The sequence below is a fragment of the Amblyraja radiata genome, chromosome 15 (assembly GCF_010909765.2).
Source record: "Amblyraja radiata isolate CabotCenter1 chromosome 15, sAmbRad1.1.pri, whole genome shotgun sequence".
Taxonomy (NCBI): Eukaryota; Metazoa; Chordata; class Chondrichthyes; order Rajiformes; family Rajidae; genus Amblyraja; species Amblyraja radiata.
In genome coordinates this window covers 39877718-39897092 of record NC_045970.1, presented here as the reverse complement: position 1 = coordinate 39897092, position 19375 = coordinate 39877718, and the positions used below count along the sequence as shown (strand labels likewise).

The 19375-nt window shown below is 46.3% G+C and overlaps 2 protein-coding genes across 2 annotated transcripts in view; one reads left to right on the top strand and one right to left on the bottom strand.

Annotated features, from left to right (window-relative positions):
* Nucleotides 1-9457, bottom strand: part of oga (O-GlcNAcase) — a 43450-nt gene extending 33993 nt beyond the window's left edge. The window contains exon 1 of the mRNA XM_033034163.1: nucleotides 8994-9457. Coding sequence (XP_032890054.1) covers nucleotides 8994-9270 — 277 coding nt within the window. The 5' untranslated portion in view covers nucleotides 9271-9457. The remainder of the gene's footprint in view (nucleotides 1-8993) is intronic.
* Nucleotides 9458-10306: 849 nt separating this feature from the next.
* ldb1 (LIM domain binding 1) overlaps nucleotides 10307-19375 on the top strand; it is a 55311-nt gene continuing 46242 nt past the window's right edge. Inside the window, exon 1 of the mRNA XM_033034159.1 lies at nucleotides 10307-10381. The gene's annotated coding sequence lies outside the window, so the exon portion shown is untranslated. The remainder of the gene's footprint in view (nucleotides 10382-19375) is intronic.

The following is a 19375-nucleotide window of genomic DNA, read 5'->3' as shown; positions in this document are numbered from 1 at the left end:
GTACAATCCTAAAGCATGCACTGAAAAGATATATAGCATCCCAACATTTTGGCATGAGGCATGTTGTCACAATTTTTTTTCAATTGAAGGATGACAAATGAGATCCCTTTGCATTGTAGGCACCACAGTATGCTTAGCAGAGTGCCAGAAACTAAACAGTTGGTTTGCTAATTAGTGATCTCGAAACCAAGCACAAAACACGGCAACAGATTCCTTTACTAATCATGTCTAATCACAATTACATCAAACCAAATATGCTCCCACGTTGCCAAATAGAACTGGCACATTTACATGCAGTGATAGGTCTAAATAAAAGAGTATCCTCCACAGTCAATGTCAATCTGCTGAGTACACAGATCCCACCCCCTGCATTCAGACAGCCTATGACAGATGGTTGCTGTCTGAACTCACATTTCTGGTCACGCTCTAAATAAAAACAAACTGCGCTGAAACTCCATGACAGGCAAGAGGAAAGTTCAAAGGCTATTTAGGTTCATTTAGTAAGAAAATAGCCACACTAGTGGTTATTGTTTGATTGAAAGATACAGCATGGAAAGAAGCCCTTCCGCCCACTGAGCAAACATAGACCGTCAATCACCCAGTCAAGTAGTTCCATGTTACTATATTTTCGTATCCACTCTCCGGCCCAGCCAGAGGATCTGTTCCCATATCCGAGTTCTGAGGCTGACTTGCGGGCCGGTATCTCAGCACCCCGGCAGCCTAATAGGCCTTTCTCACGGGGCGACTTGACGCAAGATGTAACCAGAGTGAAGTGGTCGTGGTCTAGCACGATATCACACGATATAACGGGGGGTAGATAAAGAGTTCCCATGGGTACTCGGCATTTCTGTTATTTGTGCGAGTGACTTATCCGTCTCCCAAGCTTTCCCGTTAAATCTTGAATGAACATTGTGAACTGTGAAGTGTTGATAAATCATCACGTGGCACAAATGATGTCACTTTTTTTTTCACACACTATAAATATCCTCCCTTGGTTGAATTGGCTCATTTGGAGACATGCCTGTACTAAGTAGTTTCGAGTACAGGATGGTGGTGTTTTTCATTGACGCGCTGTATGCAGCAGCCCTCTATGTGAATCGAGGACGCTTGCGTGAAGGCAGAAGGGTGAGATTAATTAAAAAGAGAATTAAGAGGAAGTCTCACTGGGTGAAGCCCATCTTTCAACGGAGACCTCTATTTGGACAATATGATAAACTGCTTAATGTGCTGTGCGAAGAGGATAAAAGTGCATTCACAAACTTTGTCAGAATTCCACCCGAGCTCTTTAATGAGCTGAAGAATAATTTGGGACCTCTGCTGAAGACTGACACTGTAATGAGAAAGGCACTGGAACCAGGGTTGCGCATAGCATTCACCCTCCGCTACTTGGCCTCAGGCGATTCTTATAAAAGTCTATCTTACAACTTTCTTGTCACCACCAACACCATCTGTGGTATTGTCTGAGAAACCTGTGAGGCGATCATCAAATTTTATGCAGCTGAAGTGATGGAATGCCCCAGTACACCAGATGCGTGGAAGAGAGTGGCGCTGGGGTTTGAAAACAGGTGGAACTTTGCTCACACATGTGGGGCTTTGGATGGCAAGCATGTGGCAATTCGTTGTCCACCCAGAGGTGGCTCAAATTATTTCAATTACAAGAAATTCCACTCAATTGTACTCTTGGCGGTGGTTGATCATAACTACAACTTCCTGTATGTGGATGTGGGCACACCTGGAAGTGTTGGTGATGGCCGGATTTGGAAAGAAACCTGGCTTGGAAAGAAAATGGAAGGTGGAACAGCAGGCATGTCTGATCCAGAACCTCTGCCAGGAGAAGACAGCCCGGACATCCCATATGCGATGGTTGCTGACGAAGCCTTTGCACTACGGCCCTGGATTATGAAGCCATATCCACAGAGGAATCTAACTAGGGAACAGAGGATCTTCAATTACAGGCTGTCAAGGGCTAGGAGGGTTGTAGAAAATTCTTTTGGCATCTTGGCAAACAGATTTAGATGCTTGCTCAAGACAATGGAGCAGAAGCCCAAGAATGTTGAGACTATAGTATATGCAGCATGTGTTCTGCACAACCTGATCCGAATGAGAGGTGCAGCTGCAGGATCAGCAACAGCCATCCAGGACGGTGACCTAGTGGACAGTGACACAGGGGGAATAACACTAGGTACATGGAGAAGTGGTGCAACCAAGGCGGAAATGGTCCCACTGCAGCGTTTCAAAGGTAACTCGGGCACATACAGTGGGAAAGAGCAAAGAGGCCATCTCTGCGCTTACTACAATTCACAATTGGGGAGTGTGCCGTGGCAGGACAGCTCTATTGATGGGTAGCCGACCACAGGAACACTACTACATGTTAGCAGACATGCATAGAAAATAAGCTAATAATGTCCCGTTGTAATCCTGCTTACTTCTCTTTGTTTCACTTTCTAGTGTTGTCCTCTGAAAAGTGCTTCCTATAAGATGGTCGTCCGCAAAACCTGCCATTTAGCACATTGCGTTGTCCCTTTTATTGCCTGAGTTTAGGCTTGTTGCGGAGGTTAATGAATAAAATCTGTTTAAAAAAATCTAGCGTGCCTCATTTGTTGATTTTCATGTTTGCGAAGCCCTTTTTTAGACAAATGTTTTTTGGTGTGATGCACCTTCTCTCAATATGTGCAAGCAGTCGTCTTTTTATATTGTCAAATAGGAATAAAGACTTTGTCTCACATTGACCGTGATGATTGTCTTATTTAATTATCTACTGAGAGGTGAAACTTTCAAACGTTTAAATAGCTCAGCAATTGAGGGACATGAACACTCAAAAATGAAAAAGAATGAAAATGTGATATCACCTCCCTTCAACTATTTTGTGTTTCAGCATGAGAGGGATTATAACATTAGAGACATTCATCTTGTAGTGATGTGTTAATGAAGAATTGCAGACATCAATCTGATAGTAAAAAATATATTTATTTAACAATGAGGTAAACAAGCACTGACAATCAAACTGCTGAGTTAAAAGCTTTATCACACTTCAGGCTATAATAAAATGTGGAGCCTCCAACAGAAACAAAGTAATGCCCAAGAGGAAAAAACACACATTAACATAAGGACTCTAGATGTCGCACCAAATGGTGAGTGGCCAACAACTAAAATAAACTAAAACTCACCTTCTGTCCCCTCTGTCCAGCTTCCGGTTCACCGTTCGCAGGAGTTCCCACGGTAAACGCAAGAGTTATTACGGATATCGCACTGGCCACTACGTCCATATAATGTTTCAATGTTCAACCGCAAGTGTACAAGTCACTCTTGGAGAAATTCAAGGTTGCTTGAATTTTCTCCCGAGTCGACAAGTTACACGAGTATCTGCCGTTAGCGCCACGGTGGTCCATGAATGCCGTACGGTTATCGTACGAGGTTCCCACGATGTTCAACTCTGGTTACCTCTTGCGTCAAGTCGCCCCGTGAGAAAGGCCTATAAGCGATCCATTCCAGTAACGTTTCACTCTTCCTGGAGCTCCATGTCTCCAATTTCGTATGGGTGACGTTTCAGGTCGAGACTCGAGACCCTTCAGTCTGAAGAAGGGTCTCGACCCGAAACGTCACTCATTCCTTCTCTCCAGAGATGCTGCATGAGTTACTCCAGCATTTTGTTTCTACCTTAGCTGTTTCATGGTGTTGAGATTGGTAATTAATATAGAGATGACTGCCAGGACTTTTATTGAAAATATTCTGATGGAATGCATCTCAGCAGTGTATGGCAACTGCACTGGTCTTGACTGCCTGAGTCTACAGAGTGGTGGACACAGCCCAGTCCATCACAGGTTCGTCACTTCCTTCCATCCAGTCCATCTTCACGGTGCAATGCATCAGCAAGACTGGGCCATTAAGGATGCCTGCCATTCTGGCCATTTGTCAGTTCTACCTTCTGGGAGAAGATACAGGAACTAGAAGGCTTAGATGCCCAGATTCTGGAACAGCTTTCCGGTTGCTCTCGGACTCCTGAACCAATCACCTCTTTCACATCCACCATCATGGAGCTGCTGTCACGTACACTTACTCTCAACTCTACCTCATTTAGTTAGTCTTTATTGCAGGGTTTCTTTGCACCATTCTGCACTTTTGCATGTGTTGAATTTATTGTTGTGTCCATCATTACAATCAGCTGTTTACTCTGAGCTTCACACGAGCACGGAATTTCATTGCACACTGATGTACGCACCAGCACCCGTTTAGATTTCTTTTCCAGCACCCTTTGTTCCAGAGCCTTCCTGGATTACCCGTTTTGACAGACCAATGGATGTCATGGACCGTGTAAGAAGGAACTGTAGATGCTGGTTTAAACTGATGACGGCCTAGACCCAAAACGTCACCCATTCCTTCTCTCCCGAGATGCTGCCTGTCCCGCTGAGTTACTCCAGCATTTTGTGTCTACATTCGATTTAAAACAGCATCTGCAGTTCTTTCCTACACTGAATGTGAGTTCACTGAGTTTACTCAAACCATCCTCAAGAAAGCAAAACCGAGAATAGGTAGACACGGGAGATTTTACATATCCCTGAAAGATTAATATGCCTCAACAAAATAGGGTCCTGGGGGTAATTAAAACAGTTGATTAAGACTATATACAGGATTGAAAGGAAACAAAATGCTGCCCATGTGAGTGCCCAATGTTATTAGAGAACAGTTGTCACAATGATTCCAATAGGGAACAGAATGTCTTGGAGGATATCATGCCATCTAATCAGGCCATTTCACTTCCCATTTTGTGACCCACAGTTAGTTAGTCAAAACGTCTTAGTGGATACCATTTTCAAACAATTAGTATTTCTTACAAATGGAATTTTCAAAATTGACTTTTCATTCAGAGTGCTAAACTACCATTCTTGTCAATGTCAGCAGAACAGGGACATCAACAAGGTGGGAATGAAATACAACCTTGCAAGTCATCTCTGGCCACATTAACAGATTTGTGAGGAGCAGGAAATAACACTGATAATAAAGATGGGATGCATCCCTGCATCGTAAACAAAGCCAGCCCTTTGCAATCATTCTGTGATAGTGGGCCAAGGAATGGCAGATGGAACGTTTCTCGGACAAGTGTGAGATGTCACAATTTGGTAAGTTAAACCAGGACAGGATTTGCACAGTAAATGATAGGACTCTGGAGAATGTTGTAGAACAGAGAGACCCAGGAGTACAAGTACATAGTTCTCTGAACTTGGCGACACGGGTCCACAGGGTGGTGAAGACTGTTTGGCATGCTTGCTTTCATCAGTCAGGGCACCAAGTTCAGGAGTGCAAAAAAAGTTCACGAGGATGTTGTTGGGATCGGAGGACTTGAGTTACAAAGGGTTGGAGAGGCTAGGATTTCTCCCCCTTTATAATGTGTATGGTCGCTGTTCTTTTTCCAGCTCTAGAGAATCTGAGACTAGAGGACAGTTTCAAGATACGAGAGTAGAGACTTAATAGCGACCCAAGGTGGCAACTTTCCAACACAGAAGGGCACAAAGAATTACCTGCAAGAGGAAGCTTTAGAAGTACAAATTACAATGTTTAAAAGATATTTGGCCAGGAACATGGGCAGGAAAGATTTATCGATATATGGGCCAAATGCAACTAGCTTAGATTACATATTTTGTTGGCATTGACAAGTTGGGTCGAGGGATCTATTTTGGCGCTGTAGGACGCAAAATATTGTTGGCCAGTACTCCCTCTCACCCGTCAGGCAATATTACCAGAGCATTAGCTTGTAAATGCAGTTCATTCATTTTGCCTTCTTAATGTACAAAGGCAAATCTGTGGCACAGGCAACCACATCACAAGTACGTACTTTGTTTTTATTCTGCAACATAAAATGGAATATCCACAACCGGGTTTAGCAAAGAGAGACCCGAAAAAAATAATTACTAGACAACTTGGACAAACAAATTAGGGGATGCAGACAATACCATGATTCTCTTACCCACAATTCCCTTTGTTCAGCTACACAGAATTTACCTTACACGTCTGAATGAAGGGGAGACAAAGGGATAATTCTTGATTCTATTCTTAAAGTGAAAAGGAATGTGGCAGCGAACCAAATAGCAAGCTGTCAGCTGTTGCAAGAGACTGGAACAGTTTAAGCAGATTTCACAGGCATGGTAATACTGTGTCAGTAGGTTTAATTCAACAGCGCCAAGGAGGAGGAAAGGCACCACTATTTCTACCTAGCATTCTGCAAATGATCAAAATGTCAACTTTAGACAGTGTTTAATTTTACACTAAGGCTTTAAAATAATCAAGTAAAACAGATACATTAGGGATCTTGTTGAAAGGAGCCATGGTGTGTGTGATGGGTGTTTTAACATCAGGATTAGATCAAAATGGCCATATGGAGAATCATTGTTTCAGCCAGTTATCATCCAAATTCCTAACCCCATTCCCCAATAAATTTACAGTGTCCTCCATAATGTTTGGGACAAAGACCTATCATTTATTTATTTCCCTCTGTACTCCACAATTTCAGATTTGTAATAGGAAAAATCACGTTAAAGTGCACATTGTCAGACTTTATTAATGGCCATTTTTAAACATTTTGGTTTCACCATGATTTATACATAGTTCCCCCATTTCAGGGCACCATTATGTTGGCATTCATAGGTGTTTGCAATTGCTCAGGTGCGTTTAATTGCCTCCTTAATGCAGGTGCAAGAGAGCTCTCAGCACCTAGTCTTTCCTCCAGTCTTTTAATCACCTTTGGAAATGTCATTGCTGTTTGTCAGCATGAGGACCAAAGTTGTGCCAATGAAAGTCAAGGAAGCCACTATGAGACTGAGAAACAAGAATAACTGTTAAGAGACATTAGCCAAACCTTAGGCTTACCAAAATCAACTGCTTGGAACATCATTAAGAAAGAGATCACTGGTTAGTTTACTAATCGCAAACGGACTGGCAGGCCAAGGAAGACCTACACAGCGATGACAGAAGAATTCTCTCTATAATAAAGTAAAATTCCCAAACACCTGTCCGACAGATCAGAAACACTCTTCAGGAGTCAGATGTGGATTTGTCAATGACCACTGTCCGCAGAAGACTTCATGAACAGAATTACAGCGGTACACTGCAAGATGCCAACCACAGGATGGCCAGATTAAAGTTTACCAAGGAGTACTTAAAAGAGTAACCACAGTTCTGGGAAAAGGTCTTGTGGACAGATAAGATGAAGATTGACTTGTATCAGAGTGATGGCAAGAGCAAAGTATGGAGGAGAAGGAACTACCCAAGATCCAAAGCATACCACCTCATCTGTGAAACACGGTGGTGGGAGTATTATGGCCTGGGCATGTATGGCTGCTGAAGGTACCGGCTCACTTATCTTAATTGATGATACAAATGCTGATGGTAGTAGCATAATGAATTCCGAAGTGTATAGACACATCCTATCTGTTCAAGTTCAAACAAATGCCTCCAAACTAATTGGCCGGCGGTTCATTCTACAGCAAGACAATTATCCCAAACATACTGCTAAAGCAGCAAAGGAGTTTTCAAAGCTAAAAAATGGTCAATTCTTGAGTGGCCAAGTCAATCACCCGATCTGAACCCAATTGAGCATGCCATTTATATGCTGAAGAGAAAACTGAAGGGAGCTAGCCCCCAAAACAAGCATTAACAAGACCCACCACCTTATATCCCAACCCCGTTCGGCAGAAGATGCAAGAGCTTGAAAGCGTGCACCGCCAGACTCAGGAATAGCTACTTCCCCTTCATTATTAGGTTTCTGATCAGTCCTTCCAAAAGCTAGGGTACTGTCAGATTCACCTCAACCCCTTTGCGGACATTGGTCTTTGGAACCGTTAGACTACAATGCTGAGAAACTATATTTTGCTCTCTCTATAGTTCTCTTCGCTCTACCTATTATTGTACTTGAGTTTAGCTTGCTTATATTTACGAAGAAGGCTGCTTCACCCGAGATGCGATCCTGACCGGTTGAGTTACTCATGCACCTTGTCTTTGTAAGCCGGCAGCAGCAGTTCCTTTAGACTTTAGAGATATAGCTCGGAAACAGGCCTATCGGCCAACCGTGTCAGCACTGACCAGTGATCACACTGGACACTTGTTCTATCCTATACTATGGGAAAATTTACAGAAGCCAATTAACCTACAAATGTGTGTTGGAAGGAATTGCAGATGCGGGTTAATCCATCCCTAATTAGTACAGGTATCAGAGGTTATGGGGTGAAGGGAGAGATAGATCAGTCAAGATTGTATGGTGGATTAGACTTGATGGGCCGAATGGCCTGATTCTACTATCACTTAGGACCCTATGACACCAATAAGTACTAGTTCCGCTGTCCACCTGATTATATGCCCCGTTGTCACCTTCCCCATGGCTAACAATGAACCATTCTACATTTCCTTGATCACCATCTGCTTTGATCTGTTGTTTTCACACCTTATCCATCTATATCTCCGGTCGCCCTCTCTCCTGACTCTCAGTCTGAAGGGTCTCGACCCAAAACGTCACCCATTCTTTCTCTCAAGAGATGCTGTCTATCCCGCTGGGTTACTCCAGCATTTTGTGTTTGTACAAACCCCGTTCAGGCAGCACCCGTGGTCAGAATGGAAACCGGATCTCTGGTGCTACGAGGCAACAACTACCGCTGCGTCACTGTGTTGTCACACATTCCTTGCGTCTAGCATTATCTTTCATTGGAAGGCAAAGCTTTTTACTGCAGTCCGTACAGGTGACAATAACAATTCTACACCGGCGGACGTCCCAGGTGCACGTTGTTATTCACGGGAGAGATAGAATTAAAGGATGTTATGACTTCAGAAGTAACGTCGCCCCTCCCGCGGCGGTAGGAAGGAGCCAGAGGGACAAACAAGCCGCGCTTTCCACACCGAGGAAGACTGTGCCGCCTGCATGGTGCATCGTTAATGTAATACATGTTACACCCGCCGCCGATCGGGACGTGGGTATTTTAAAGGCGCTCGCCACTGTTTAACTCATTTACCTTCCACGACGCCGCACAGAAACTTCTTGCCGCCGGGAGAGTCGGTGCGAGGCGGCGCCGGCCGATTGTCGAGGCCGCCGTAGGTGGGGGTGGGCTCGGGGGCGTCGGTGGCGCTGGGCTCGGCCGTGGCCGGAGGGTCGCCGGGCGGGACGGGGAGGCCAACATCGGCCGCGGGGACGGGGACAGGGGAGGGTTGTGCGGGCGGGGAGCAGTCTCCTCCGCCGCTGTTGCTGCCGCTGTCCTGGGGGCCCGGGGGCACTTTGTCCGTCTGCACCATGGCGACCGGAGGGTCGGCGAGCCTCGCTCACTGTTCCCCGACTACTGCCGATCTGCCGCGCACGAAGATGATTCTGACACGGAGCCGGTTGCTTCTCTTGCTGGGTTTTTTTTCCTCTCCTCAGGGCGGCTGTGCGATCCTTCGCTTCCGTCCCTTGTTGTCCACTGAAGCACCCTGGGATCGCTGGCCCGCCTCCCCGCATGCGCACTGCCCGCCGCCGCCCTGCCCCGCGCGTGCGTGCCGCCTGGCCGCGCCCCACCCGCATGCGCACGGCCGCCCTGCGCCGCCGACACGCCCCGCCCGCATGCGCACGGCCGCCCGGCACCCTGCTCCCTCCGCCCCTCGCGCATGCGCGCTGCAGGCCGCCGTACAGCGCGTGCGCGGCTCCGTCACCACCTCCCCCGCGGCCACGCATGCGTACCGCCGACGGCAGCCACACCCGTCACGGTACGCACGCGCGGCGACTCGCTCGGCCACAAGACCCTACATATTTTTTAATCACTTTGCACTCATTCTTACAAAATTATAATTGGTTAATCCACTAATGCGCGCACTCCCGTTTTACTGCCGGGAAATACATTGTAGAGGCTGCTGGGGGTTGACGCGAGGCAACTGCGCAGGCGTGGGAACCGCCCGAAACCAGAGTGAACCGGTTTGTCCAAAAGCCCATCTTTATCTGCAGGAAATGGCTTAATGTGAAAATACGTTCTTTAGATTTACACGTTTTTTAATTCTTCCATGAGGTATTTACTACACTTTGTGGACTGTGCAATGTGTAATACGCGTTATACATCTGCAGATTGTGCATTAAACCTCTTGTCCGTTCCCCTGCTGTAAACGGCCGCGGTGCGCACGCGCTGAATTCCGGTTCTCGCGTGACGCCATTCCGTCGGGCGGCCGCCGACTGCGTGCGCGCGCCGAGCTGGAGGCGGGAGATTCAATCGCGCGCATGCGCCGCCACCTCTCGACGGCCGGGAGGAGGCGTTTAGCTTCGCGCGTGCGCGTTTGGGGGGAGAAAAAAAGGGGGAGGGGGGGGGAATCCGGCGCATGCGTGGTGGCCAGGCCAGGCCGGGCCCACAACCACTGACCTAATTCCATGAAGCAGAGGAAGGCAAGAGAACATTTCACTTTATTATTTAACTTGCTCTTTCAGCAATTTCCATAGCAACTCACATCGTGATCTTTTTTTACAGCTCCCAATCATTCACTTGCTTACTGTGTTTATCAAGACGTTTCCAGTCAGTAGGTGGCCTCCTCTTATGGGGAGAAGGCAGGAGAATGGGGTTAGGGAGAGATAGATCAGAGTAGACTTGATGGGCCAAATGGCCTCATTCGACTCCTATCACATGATCTTATGAAGAGTCAAGAGTGTTTTGTTGTCATTTGTCCCAAACAGAACAATGGAATTCTTACAGCACAATTAAGATTACAGCAAAATATGAAGAAGGGTCTCGACTTGAAACGTCACCTGTTTCTTTTTTCCAGAGATGCTGTCTGACCCGCTGAGTTACTCCAGCTTATTGTGACTCTCTTCAGTTTAAACCAGCACGTACAGTTCCTTCCTACACAGAATATATCGACATAAGACACACAAAAAGATGGAGTAACTCAGTGGGTCAGACAGCATCTCTAGAAAAAAGGAGCAATTCAGTGTGAATGTGTATATATATACATATACAAACAGTAATAGTACAAAAAGACAAAACCAATGCCTCCAAGTCTATGTACTTCAGAGCTTATTTGCAAGTTGTAGTATTTAATAGTGTGATGGGTGTAGGGAAGAAGCTGTTCCTGAACCTGGATGTTACAGATACTGCCTGACCTGCTATGTTACTCCAGCATTTTGTGTCTATCTTCAATATAAACCAGCTTCTGCAGTTCCTTCTGACACAATTAACTTTATATAAGTAAGTAAGTTTATTGGCCAAGTATTCACATACAAGGGATTTGCCTTGGTGCTCCGCCCATAAGTAGCAACATGACATACAGTGACACTTACGAATGACTCGGTAAAACACGAAACATTAATAATAATAAAACATTAATGATAAAACACCATCGATCAAGCATGAGAGGGGTCAAAGATGATCGTGCCCGCTCGCTTCCTGGCTCTTGCAGTGCACACTTCATCAATGGAGGGAAGGTTGCAGCCAATAACCTTCTCAGCTGATCGGACGATTCGCTGCAGCCTCCAGGTGTCATGCTTGGTGGCTGAGCCAAACCAGACCATGATGGAGAAGGTGAGAACAGACTCTACGATGGCCATGTAGAATTGGACCATCATTGCCTGTGGGCAGATTGTGCTTCCTCAGCTGCCGTAGGAAGTACATCCTCTGTTGTGCCTTTTTGATTGTGGAGTCGATGGTAGCCCCCCACTTAAGGTCCTTGGCGATGATGGTTCCCAGGAACTTAAAAGACTCCACAGATGTGACAGTGGTGTTGTTGATGGTGAGTACGGTGAGGAGAGGGGTAACTCTCCTAAAGTCTACAATCAATTCCACTGTCTTAAGAGCATTGAGCTCTAGGTTGTTGCGATGGCACCAGATTCCTCCCCATCCTGGATCAGTCCTATCAGGGTTGTGTCGTCCGCAAACTTGAGAATCTTGACAGAGATGTCTGTGGAGGTGCAGTCGTTGGTGTAGAGACTTATCAGTCTAATAGTCCCGGCCTGGAAATCTGTGCAAATTTATTGAAGGTGAACTTTATTGTTTGCTGAGGATAGATATTGTGAGATATTGTCTGCATTGACTTTAGTACGGCCTGACAAGGTACCATGTTGTAGGCTGGAAGGCTAGATCACACGGGGTTCAAGATGAGCTTGCCAGTTGGATACAAAATTGGCTTGAAGGTAGGAAGCAGGGTATTGGTCGAGTGTTGTTAATCAGACTGGAGGTCTATAATGACTGATCATAGTCAGACAGCAGGGAATTAGGCCATTTTGTTGAATTCGGAGAGGAGAGGAACGTCGGTTCACGTGAACTGTTCCATTATACCGAGTATAATGCCCCACCAGACTTTGAATAATGACGTGCCCACATGTGTAATCCATGCAAAATAAATTTCACTGCAGTTACATATGTGTCAAATAAAACACTATTGACTATTGAATTAATCCGTGTGCCGCCACGGTGGCGCAGCGTAGAGTTGCTGCCTTACAGCGCCAGTGACCCGAGTTCGATCCCGACTATGGGTAGTGTCTATACAGAGTTTGTACGTTCTCCCCATGAGATTTCTCCGAGATCTTCGGTTTCCTCCCACACTGCAAAGACTTTACAGTTATGTAGGTTAATTGGCTTTGGTGAATGTTTAAATTGTCCCTAGTGTGTGTACGATAGTGTTAATGTGCGGGGATCGCTGGTCGTTGCGGACTCGGTGGGCCGAAGGGCCTGTTTCCACACTGTATCTCTAAATTAAACTAAACATCCATACTGACCAAGATGCTGTTGCCTGTTATGCAGCTGCAAGAAAGAACGTAATTGTTCCATTTTCTGTACATCTGTCAATTAAACACTCTTGACTCTTAATCCAAGCTAGACCCATTTTTCTGCAATTGTCCCTGCCGCTGAAAACCTTTCCTATCCATGTACGCGCAGAAGTGTCTTTTAAATGCTGTTATAGTATCTGACTCAACTACCTCTGGCACCTCGTGGAAACAAAGATGCTTGTTTACACCAAAGATAGACACAAAGTGCTGGAGTAACTCAGCGGGTCAAGTAACATCTCTGGAGAAAAAGGATAGGTAATGTTTTGGGTCGGGACCCATCTTCAGACTAAAAGTAAGGGGGTAGGGGGTGAAGAGTCCAATTAAGATACCAATAGCAAAAAGGGGTCAATATTATCAGTTACTTTTGATTGTCTTGAAGCATTAACATTATTTAGACACAAGGAACTGCAGATGGTGGTTTAAAAAATAAAGACAAAATGCTGTAGTATCGGTGCTGTCTTTACGGGGTATGTACGTTCTCCCCGTGACCGCGTTGATTTTCTCTGTGTGCTCCCGTTTCCTCCCACAAATACGTACAGATCTGTAGATTAATTGGCTTCGATAAAAATTGTAAATTGTCCCTACTGTGTGATAGTGTTAGTGTGCGGGGATCGCTGGTCGACACGGACTCGGTGAGCCGAAGGACCTGTTTCCATGCTGTATAACTAAACTAAACTAAAACTAAGTGAGTCAGGCAACATCTCTGGAGAACAGGGCTATGTGCCATTGAAATGCGAACTCTTTCTTAAAGTCAGGATATTTACACTGCTAGAGGAATCATGGAATTCCCCCAGGAGAATTCCCGAGGATCTGAGCGATAAAGAATGCCTCGCTTCGTTGCAATCTGCAGGAGGCCAGCAGCCCTCTCTTCGCTTTTGGTTGTGTGGAAGTTTATCTGACTCCGGCTGTTTATGAAAGATCTGGGTGAGAGCAGCCAGTTGGCAGATTTATTGCCAGCGAATAACCTTTTGCACTCTTCGATTGGTGTGTTTATCGGTGGAATGATAGGAGTTATATCTACCATCCCTTATGCACCAGCAGGCTGGGACAGTTTGCATTGGATGTACAGCAAAGCTCCCACCACCATGTCCCTGGAAAGACACAGAGTTGCCAGAGTGACTCCGCAGGTCAGGCAACATCCCTGGAGAACAGTCGCCACATATATGATGTCTGACCCGTTAAGTTACTCCAGCATTTTGTGTCCTTCTTTGGAAAAACGTTCTAATTTCTCCAGGGATGCTGCCTGACCCCACTGTGTTTCACCAGCATTTTATGTCTTTCCTTGGTAAACAAACTACGGAGAGTGGTGGACGCTGCCTGATCCATCACAGGTACTGAGCTCCCCACCATCGAAGGGATCTACAGGAGCTGCTGCCTTAAAAAGGCAACCAGCATCTTCAATGACCCACACCACCCTGGCCACGCTCTCATCTCACTGCGACCATCGGAAAGAAGTTTCAGGAGCCTGAATATTGTGACCTCTAGGTTCAAGAACATCTCCCCAGCAACCATCACGTTCTTGAATCATTCTATGGACTTAGTTTTGTTTGCACTACAGATTTCAATTTGCACTGTTAGCGAGTGTTACTAATTATTGACTTATTGGATTTTTGTTCATTGTTATTTATCTCTGTGTTGTGTTTTACGGGTCTGTTAAGCTGCAGCTAGTAAGAATTTAATTGTTCCATTGCCAATATATATGCCAATTAGTCATACAGTGTGAAAACATGCTCTTTGGCCCAACATGCCCACAACGACCAGCATGCCCCATCAACACTAGTCCCACCTGCCTGCGTTTGGTCAATATCCATCTTAACCTATCCTATCCATGTACCTGTCTAATTATTTCTTAAATGTTGCAATAGTGTCTGCCTCAACCACCTCCTCTGGCAGCTCATTCCATACACCTACTCCCCTTTGTGTGAAAAAGTTACCCCTCAGATCCCTGTTAAAAGCCCTGTCCCACGGTACGAGTTCATTCCAAGAGCTCTCCCGAGTTTGCCCTGATTCGAACTCGGAGATTTACGGTAATGGCCACTCATCGGTACTCGGGGCACTCATGGACATTTTTCAACATGTTGAAAAATCTTCATGAGTCTTCACATGCTTACCTGCCGTTAGCGAGTCTTCCCGAGTACCTGCCGTTAACGCTATGAGCCACTAAGAGACGTCCCCGAGCTCCAACGTACCCACTACGTTCATTCTCCGTGTTTGATTTTTTTTTAAACTCGGGAGAGCTCTTGGAATGAACTCGTAACGTGGGACAGGGCTTTAAATCTTTCCACCTTCACCTTAAACCTATGTTTCTCAATTCCCCTCCCCTGGACACAAGACTCTGTAAATCTACCTGATCTATTCCTCTCATCATTTTATACACCTCTATAAGATCATCCCTTATCCTCCTGTCCGCTCAACCTCTCCCTATAGCTCAGATCCTCGAGTCCTTACAACATCCTCATAAATCTTCTGTGCACCCTTTCCAACGTGACAACATCTTTCCTGTAACATGATGCCCAGAAGTGAACACAATGCTCTAAGTGCGACCTCACCAATGTCTTATATAACAGCAACATGACCTCCCAACTTCTGCACTCAAAACACTCTTGACTATTGGAATCCTTCATTCCTGGACGTTGCAGCAAATCTCTCTTCTATGCCTTCTCCAAAGACCTTTGCATCTCTAAAGTTAGAGGAGCAGAGTGGAATTGCCTCACACTGATTTTTATTCAGCATCACATGTCATGAAACTGTCCTTTGTTCTCCTGCACCGCACAAATGAATCAGACAGGCATTTGAGAGAGACAGCAGTCCAGCTGGTAGAGCTGCTGCCTCAGAGCGCCAGAGACCCTGGTTCGATCTTGACCTCAGGCTCTGTCCGTGCGGAGTTTGCATGTTCTCCCTGTGACCGCGTGGGTTCCCTCCGGGTGCTCCGTTTCCCTCCCACATCCCAAAGTCGTGCGGGTTTGTAGATTAATTGAGCCACCATTAAATAACCCCTTAATGTACAGGGAGTGGGATAACATAAAGATTGAAAGATGCAGCACGGAAACAGGCCCTTCGGCCCACCAAGCCCATGCTGACCACCAATCACCAGTTCACACAAGTTCAATGTTATCCTACTCTTTTCACTTTTTTTTTACCAAAAACTATTTAATCAGTTATATACAATAATATTTACAGTATGAAATAAATCAAAAGAAAACCCACCACCATAATACAAGACCGACAAATATACTAAATAAACTACTATACAAATATATTCCAACCCTTATTGAGGATGACTTCCACCCCACCCGGAGCCCAACGGTCCCGGAAACCCCCAGTGCGCCCGTGGACAGCGCGTGGTCCCTCTCAGGTACCAGCCGGGCGTGGATGTAACCCCGGAAAAGGGGCAGGCACCAGGCTCGGGCAGAGCCCTCTTCCGCCTGGTGCTGTGACTCGCGTATGGCCAGCTTAGCCAGGCACAGGAGCAACCCGACCAGGGCGTCTTCGGCCCTACCCTCTCCCCTATGCACTGGGAGTCCAGAGATGAGGATGGTGGGTGTGAAGTTCAGCCAGAAGGCAAGGAGCAGCCCCTTCAGGTATTGGAAGAGGGGTTGCAACCTCACACACTCCATATACATGTGGAACACAGACTCTTCCCGCGGATGCCTTCACACTAGGGGCAACCGCACAATAGTACGAACGGGTGATCGAAGGTCTGCACGGACAATGTGGGCCTAAGGGCCTGTTTCCATTCTGTATCTCTAAATTACTCTAATTTCCGGGTTCTGCGTGAAAAACAGGGAGAGGGACTGACAGGATTGTTTGACTGGGAGACAGAGCAGGCTCAATGAGCTGTGACCATGCTAGTTACTGCGTCAGCATTAGATACAGGCTGAACTGCTGAGCATTGCATATTCTCACTCCCTGCAAGAGCAGCAACGAAATGCCGACACATTAAACTGTAGATGATGAAAATGAGAGCAAAGCACAAAGTGCTGTAGGTACTCAGCGGGTCAGGCAGCACCTGTGGGAAGTCCCGACCCGAAACATCACCTATCCCTTCTATCCAGAGATGCCGCCTGTTACGCCAGTTATTCCAGCATTTTCTGTCTATCTTTGGTTTAAACAAGCACCTGCAGTTCCTTCCTACACATTATATTCTCTTGAGTATATACTCTGCAATTCCTTGTGTCTAAAGTAAATTCCGAGTCTGCCCCTTGTTCCAGAGTCTGTCAGTGGTGATCAGGGGTCTACACCCTTCTATTTTATGGCATCACTACCATCTGTCCATAAGGTCTATTTTAAACCACCGTAGGAGCATACTGTCGCGTTGCATCACAGCTTGGTTTGGGAACAGCTCTCCCCAAAACCGCAAGAAATTGCAGCGATTTAACTCAGTCCATCACACAGACCAGACTCCATGCCATCAACTCCATCTACACTTCATGCTGCCTTGTGAAAGCAGCCATCGTAATCGAACACTTGTCCCACCCCGGTCATTCCTTCTTAGAGTCATACAGTGTGAAAACAGGCCCTTCAGCCCAACTTGCCCACACCGGCCAACAATGACCCAGCTACACTAGTGCCACTTGCCTGCGCTTGGTCCATATCCCTCCAAATCTGTCCTATCCATGTACCTGTCTAACTGTTTCTTAAACGATGGGATAGTCCCAATCTCAACTACCACTTCTGGCAGCTTGTTCCATACACCCACCACCGTGAAAATATTACCCCTTGGATTCCTATTAAATCTTCTCCTCTTCACCTTGAACCTATGTCCTATGGTCCACGATTCCCCTACTCTGGGCAAGAGACTGTGCATCTACCCAATCTATTCCTATCATGATTTTGTACACCTCTATAAGATCACCCCTCATCCTCCTGCGCTCCATGGAATAGAGACCCAGCCTGCACACCCTCTTGTCCTGGCAACATCCTCGTCAATCTTTTCTGAACCATTTCAAGTTTGACTATATCTTTCCTATAACAGGGTGCCCTGAACGGAACACAATATTCTAAATGTGGTCTCATCAACGTTTTATACAACTGCAACATGACCTTCCAACTTCTATACTCAATACTCTGACTGGTGAAGGCCAAAGTGCCAAAAGCATTTTTGGCCGCCACCTCCACCTGCGACTCGACCTTCAAGGAACCATGCACCTGTACTCCTAGATCCCTCTGCCCTGCAACACTATCTAGAGGCCTACCATTTACTGTGTAGGTCCTGCCCTTATTTGACATTTCAAAATGCAACACCACACCTCTCTGTATTAAATTCCATCAACCATTCCTCTGCCTACCTCAATCCAGGTCCTGCTGCAATCTTTCACAACCATCTTTACCATTTGCAAAACCACTCACTTTTGTATCATCAGCAAACTTGCTAATCTTGCCCTGTATGTTCTCATCCAAATCATAGATACATATACAAAGACAATAGGTGCAAGAGTAGTCTATTCGGCCCTTTGAGCCAGCACTGCATTCAATGCGATCATGGCTGATCGTTCACAATCAGTACCCCGTTCCTGCCTTCTCCCCAAACCCTTTGATTCCGCTAGCCCAAAGAACTCAATCTAACTCTCTTGAATGCACCGAGCGAATCGGCCTCCACAAATTCATAACTCTCTGTGTGAAAAGGTTTTTCCTCATCTCAGTTCTAAATGGCCTACCCCTTATTCTTAAACTGTGGCCCCTGGTTCTGGACTCCCCCAATATCGGGAACACGTTTCCTGCATCTAGCGTATCCAATCCTTTAATAATTTTATATGTTTCTATAAGATCCCCTCTTATCCTTCTAATTTTCAATGAATAAAAGCCCAGTCGCTCCATTCTCTCATTACATGACTGTCCCGCCATCCCGGGAATTAACCTCGTGAACCTACACTGCACTCCATCATTGTACCGGTACCAAAAAATGCCTCCCCAGCCTGTCTGAATGACTACCGTCCGGTGGCCCTTACCTCGGTAGTCATGAAATGCTTTGAGAGGCTGGTGAAGAAACACATCTGCGCCTTCCTCCCTCGGAACATGGACCCGTTGCAGTTCGCATACCATCCGAACAGATCCACGGACGATGCGGTCCCCCACACCGCTCTCTCCCATCTGGACAGCCAGAAGGGGGGCTACGTGAGGATGCTGTTCATAGACTACAGTTCAGCCTTCAACACGATAGTCCCCACCAGACTGGCCGGGAAGCTAATGGAATTGGGGCTCAACACCTCCCTGTGTGCCTGGGTCCTGGACTTTCTCACCGCCAGGCCCCAGGTAGTCAAGATGGGAGGGAATACATCGAAGTCCCTCACCCTGAGCACAGGATCGCCCCAGGGTTGCGTCCTCAGACCCCTATTGTACTCCCTGTACACACATGACTGTGTGGCTAGGTTCAGCTCCAACTCAATTATTAAGTTTGCTGATGACACTGTGGTGGTGGGCCTGATCTCAGACAACGACGAGAAGGCCTACCGGGAGGAGGTGGCTGGTCTAGCACTCTGGTGCCAGGATAACAGCCTCCTCTTGAACATCAAAAAAACGAAGGAGCTGATCATGGACTTTAGGAGGGCACATCATCCGAGGACGTACACTCCATTGAGGATAAATGGGGATCCTGTGGATAGGGTGAACTGTTTTAAATAT